Below are 6011 nucleotides of genomic sequence, written 5' to 3'. Positions count from 1 at the left end.
CTAATGGCTGAAGAGTGATTATATTTTGTAATTTTTGTAAGCTAATGTTGGTAATTTGGATGTAATAAAAATAGTAAATAATACGTGACGATTTAATGGAGGAAGCAAAAATTATGCTTCAACGATAGAATATACATATACTGTTATTATTAAACTCGTTCACTATGAACGATGTCAAAGGTAAAATGCAGCGCGCACAGACAGAGGATTACGACGAAAGGGTAGAAAGTTCGTTAACAGACCGTTTTAACGATACCAAGCCTAGTAGAGAACTTTCTACACTCGTGGAGAGCGTCAGACAAGATTACCAACTAGCTTTCTGATATAGGCAAACTCTATTCGCGGTGGTGATGATGTAAGGGTACCACTTAAACTGCTGTAATAACTCGAAACATCGGGAGTTTTATGACTCGTGACGTTTACGCGTGGAAAACTGACGAATACGCGTCAAAGAATCTTAATTAGACAACGTTGGGACACTGAAAATTAGTGTGCCTCGGTGAAAAGTTTAGGAGGTGAAAGAAATTCCTGAGCAATCCAAGTCAAGCTCTACCAAAAGCGACTGAGACAAAATGGTTCAACTTAACTTGATTTGACTTGACTCGACTTGAGAAAACTTGAGTTGGCTTGAGTTGACTTTACTTGAATCGACTCTAGACTCTACTCAACTTGAGTCTACTTGAGACAAATTGACTTGGCTTGAATTGGCTTGATTTGACTCGACTCTCGACTCTACTCAACTTGATTCCCCTTGACTTGGCTTGAGTTGACTTTACTTCAATCGACTCTAGACTCTACTCAACTTGATTCCACTTGACTCGCCTTGACGAAACTTGAGACAGCTTGACTTGGCTTGAGTTGACTTGATTTCACTCGACTCTCGACTCTACTCAACTTGATTCATCTTGATTCGAATAGACTCGACTTGACTCGACTTGACTCGACACCCCGATTCTCCACTATTTTACGATTTTTCAAAAAACGAAATGACTAAGTGCGACACCTCGTTCAATTCGTCTCGACAAACTCTATCATGTCACAAACAAAAAGCTACAGCATCCTGAAAAATAAATCAAACAAACCATCCTAATTCTAGCCAATTTCCAAACAGAATTTTAATTTCCAAATAGATTCACCCGCGATCTCGCGCAACCATTTCAAAGACACAGAAAACTTCGAAACCTGAACAGAGGGTGGAGGCATTAAGGTAAGAGGGGAGGAGCTTATAAACCTTTGTGAAAGTCCGTGACACGGGGACAAGCGTCGAATACGGTTCCTCGTGGACGCGACTTAATTTCAATTTGAAGTCTAGCGGAGGCTTTCCACAGGATTTCGCGGAAAAGCTCTCGCGACGCTGTAACCCAAATATTTATTACCGTGTCAAAGTTCTGAGAAAGATCGCGTGGTCGGTGAAACACGGCTGGCCTTTGAGCGACAAAACCGGAAGCCGCGAGACGTTCCTCGCGTTCGACCGTAATCCGTTCGGATTAAATTCTACGCGTAAAAACGCGAAACCCTGTGGAAAACGTAATTGGCGTTCCCCTCCGCGGTTTAATTACATTCTTGTCCTGGCCACACAGACCTTATTTCCGTGGAACGTTCTTAGCCCCCTTCGTCTGCTCCACCTCCTCCTCATCGCGGAGGAGAGTGTTTAAAACACGCGGTATTACGAGACCCGCAAAATTTTACACCAACTCTCGCGAGCAGCTGTTTTCCCCGGTTAAACTACAATGATAATGACAACAATTGTAATAATCCCGTTTAACCGTGTCGCGTGGCTTCAACAGTTTTTACTCGCACTTCCGAGTGTTTTAATCGAGACTACTTCGCCCTTGTTTTACTGTCCTTATCTTTGATATATAAAACCGCGACGATTTTATCGGGTATTGTAAGTGGAATAAAGGGAAAATAATCGTAGAAAATTTGTCACCGTGCAGGGAGAAAAATACGGATGCTCTTCTTAACCCGTTTCAACTCACTCGATTCACACTCGAAGAATTTTTCTAGGTACTCTGAAAATTTTATCTAAATATCTAAAAAAAACTGTAGCGTCTAAAAATCTGTTTATCTCTAACTTATTATCGATTCAACGAATCAGAAGCTACTTCTCCAGATTAACGAAGATAATTACGGCAATTAAGAATCTTTTATCACCCCGGTGAATTAGAAACTTGTTACAATAAAGCAACGGTGGACGTTAGAAGGATTTCTCAAAAGGCATTAAAAAATTCCTCGGCAACGAGCTGAATATTTTATCCAACATTTTACGACGCTGTGGTACAGCACCTGTCCTCATCTTGTACAAACATAATATCTCGTCTCGATAAATTAGTCACGACACCGATATATTCCACTCTGGCCTTGACAGGAGATGTTTCTCGCGACGAATAATTGCGTAAAAGGTCTGACAGCCGCGGGCTGTACAGTCGTGAAACCTAACTGAAACGAAAGTGAAATAAAGAGAGGAGGAAGAGGAGGAGGAACGTGACCGGTAGCGATGCAAAGGGAGACGAGTGTGCGCGTGTGTGTGAACGGTGTGAAAGAAAGAGTGGGAGGACAAATGAACTTTTCCATTCATAATTTACACAGGCTTGAACGAGCTCGATTAATGGCGCCACATTAAATCAATTGCGCTAATGCAAGCCGCCGCGTAAATACGTAAAGCTCGTTAAAAACAAAAATTAATGCCCTCCGGTTTTCGGGCATGGGACTGTGAAAATTCCACGGGTTTCACGGGCCCGCGATCGTTAAGTACGGCTGGCTAACGAAATTATCACCGCCGTCGAAATCGAAATTAACATCAAAGAGAGGAACCGCTGCGGCTCGGCGCCTCTATCCAACTCACTCCATTCCCTATCGATTCACCTCTGTTTCCGGCGCCACCGACGTAAAAACCCACCGACAACACGCTTTCGACAACTCGATCGTTCAAAATTTAACGATACACGAATTTCTTCTATTTTTTTGCTTTTTTTTTTTAGAACGACAACACGCTTTCGACAACTCGATCGTTCAAAATTTAACGATACACGAATTTCTTCTATTTTTTGCTTTTTTTTTTTTAATTGTACCATTGAGTGATTTTTATTTTAGTTTTTATTTATACGTGACGATAAACTAGAAAGTTAAACATAATCAAATTTTAGTATAATTAATACGATAAATTTAGTCAAAAATTTGGAATTCTATAGAATTTCTGCGTAATTTAAATTTCACTCCAACAGAATTTCCAAGTTAATTCGGCTGAAGTAGAATCGCAAAAATTCATTAAAGACTAATTACGTGCAAAGATTACCGACTGCACTCGAATTTTAATAGGCGAAATTAGATGGAAATATTATCGACTGCACTCGATTTGAAATCGACTTGAATTGTAATAGTCGAAATTAGGTGCAAAGATTATTGATAACGCTCGAATTTTAATTGGGCAAATTAGGTGCAAAGATTACCGACTGCGCTCGAATTTTAACACGTGAAATTAGGCGCAAAGATTACCGACTGCGCTCAAATTTTAACACGTGAAATTAGGCGCAAAGATTACCGACTGCGCTCAAATTTTAACAGGCGAAATTAGGCGCAAAGGTTATCGACTGCGCTCGAATTTTAACAAGCGCAATTAGGCGCAAAGATTACCGACTGCGCTCGAATTTTAACACGTGAAATTAGGCGCAAAGATTATCGACTGCGCTCGAATTGAATCCAACTCGAACTTTAACAAGCGAAATGAGGTGCACTCGTCCTATTTCTTAACGAATATTCAAGTCGGAAGATTGAATGTAAATGTGAACGATGGCAACGCGAGTTCTGTCGGATTCACGTCGGCGAAAGCGCGTAAATTCGGGGGAAAGGGGTATCCAATTACCGGAACGACGCGTTTCATTGCGCGAAAAAACCGCGGCAACAAAATAACCGTCGGTGAAAGTAACGAGAAACGTCGATTTAACCGGTCTCGTTCCCGATCGGTCAATTTAACCGTTCCTATTTTTCGATGCATGGAACAGCTTGGAAACGGGCCGCGCTCCCCGTAAATTGTCATCCGCGATTGTTCCACCCTCCTACGGTAAATCTATTACCGTGCGACATGAAGCCTTTCGCCTGGCCAGGTGCATCGCGGCAACCGTCCCATAAAGTCCCATAAAGTGGAACTGTGTTCCATCAACGCTGTAGAACAACCCCGTTCATCGATCTTACACCTTCCCTTTTTTTCCCCTGTTTCTAGTTTTCCTTTCTCTTTTCAATATCGATTTCGTACGTTTAACTACGCTAATTTTACTCGTCGTTAACAGGGCTCGGCTGTGTAAAATTTGAAATATTCTTTGACGAGGGTGACCCATATGTCGCTGCACCATTCAAAATTGAAGGACTTTTCTTTCAAATTTCCGGGAGAAAAATTTGAAAATATACATAATTACAATAAATATATCACAATAAAATATTGTGAAGCGATCTACGGGCCACCCTGTGTAAGGTTTCGTTTCATTTTTGCTGGACTAATAAAATAATAAAACCTCGTTTATCCGAGACGTTCAAAAAAACAATTTATCCACTTTTGCAAATTTCCAATAGTGAATAAAAATTCATCGATTGAATCCTCCAACACATTTTACCTATCTCTGAACACAGAAAATGTAACACCCCGTTTCTCGCGAGATTCACTTTTCCAAATTTCCCATGTTAAGAAAAATAATTACAACGCTTTGAAAACAAACGAAAGTGTTCAAAATGGATCGAGCCTTCGAAAAAAATCTTACTCGTCCCAGAACACAGAAAATGTTTAAAAAATCGATGGAACAACGTCCTAATAAAAATAGAACAAAAGCAAAGATGCGAAGACTCACCGGAAGACAGTTTGGACCTCTGCAACAGCCAAGTCTGCAACGCCAGTCTCTCCCTGTGCCTGCAGAAGAACTCAGGCCTGATCCTGTGCCTCTTGAGGAACTCGTCGCACTTCCTGAACGCAGCTAAAGCCTTCGCCGCCTCAACTTCGTCGATCTCCGCCAAAACATTGGGACAGGAGCTTCGTCTCGAGGACGAGGATCGTTCCTCGTAAGTCTCATCGGGCAATAACATCCCCATTCCAACGGTGTAATACCACCAGGGCCAGAACAAGCCCTCGTCTTCCTTTCGACAGCTGTCCTCACTGTTCACGCCTGTCTGGCAAGTTCCAGCTCGCGGCACTCGTCCAAAGCACATATTAATCCCGGAAGCCTAGTGCCACGGAAAAGTGTGTTTCTCTAATCGTCCCAACCAACCAACGGTTTCTTTCGTTTCACGCAACAAATGGTTCACCTTTTGCTTCTCTTCCCTTCTCGCTCACCTTATCCTCCTCCCTCTTACGCTTCTCTCGTTTCAGTTAATTTTCCACGGCAACGAATCACTGGTCTCACCCTCTTACAATCTCGAGAAAGGCGAGGAGAGAGAGAGAGAGAGAGACGAGGTCTTAATGAGATTTCATCTCGATTAATAGGATTTCGTCGTTGCCTCTTTTCACGCGAACCACCGTCGTCGTCGTCCTCCAAGTCGTCTCTGCTTGACGAACCTCATTTCTTTTCTTTTCCTTCGTTTCTTTTTTTCCTCTCTCTCCTCTCTCGTTCTTCTTCTACCAACGGCGTCACCGTTCGATTCCTCGCGCACAGCCAAAGCCAACCACCGCTAATTGAATCGAACCCCAACGGATCGGTTTCTCGACTGCGAAAGCATCATCCAGCTACGATGTGATAGTCGAGCTTCAAAGGTTTCAGCCTCCAGCTACGTGGCTCGAATTCCAAGACATCCGTCTGTCCGGTAATCTCCGTGAAATCGATCGTCGATCGTCCACCTATCGATCCCCTGGACAACACCGTTCAGCTTTCACCCGATTCGACGCCTCGCGCCGCCGCCACGACTTTGCTGCTGTACGGCAATCGATGCCCCCGACGCTGATTGTGTCCAGAAGCGACTTTCCAACGGGTAAGCTGCCTCGATACAAGGATATCGCTTACGTTTCACACACTTCCGCGCCATCGTTCCTT

At 43.0% G+C, this 6011-nt stretch overlaps 1 protein-coding gene across 1 annotated transcript in view; it reads right to left on the bottom strand.

The window, feature by feature from the left end:
- LOC108573759 (unconventional myosin-IXb) overlaps nucleotides 1-5193 on the bottom strand; it is a 75376-nt gene extending 70183 nt beyond the window's left edge. Inside the window, exon 1 of the mRNA XM_017936241.1 lies at nucleotides 4839-5193. Coding sequence (XP_017791730.1) covers nucleotides 4839-5193 — 355 coding nt within the window. The remainder of the gene's footprint in view (nucleotides 1-4838) is intronic.
- Between the last annotated feature and the right edge of the window lie 818 nt (nucleotides 5194-6011).

This window comes from Habropoda laboriosa, unplaced genomic scaffold (assembly GCF_001263275.1).
Source record: "Habropoda laboriosa isolate 0110345459 unplaced genomic scaffold, ASM126327v1 scaffold20, whole genome shotgun sequence".
Taxonomy (NCBI): domain Eukaryota; kingdom Metazoa; phylum Arthropoda; class Insecta; order Hymenoptera; family Apidae; genus Habropoda; species Habropoda laboriosa.
This window is presented reverse-complemented; position numbering and strand designations above follow the sequence as displayed.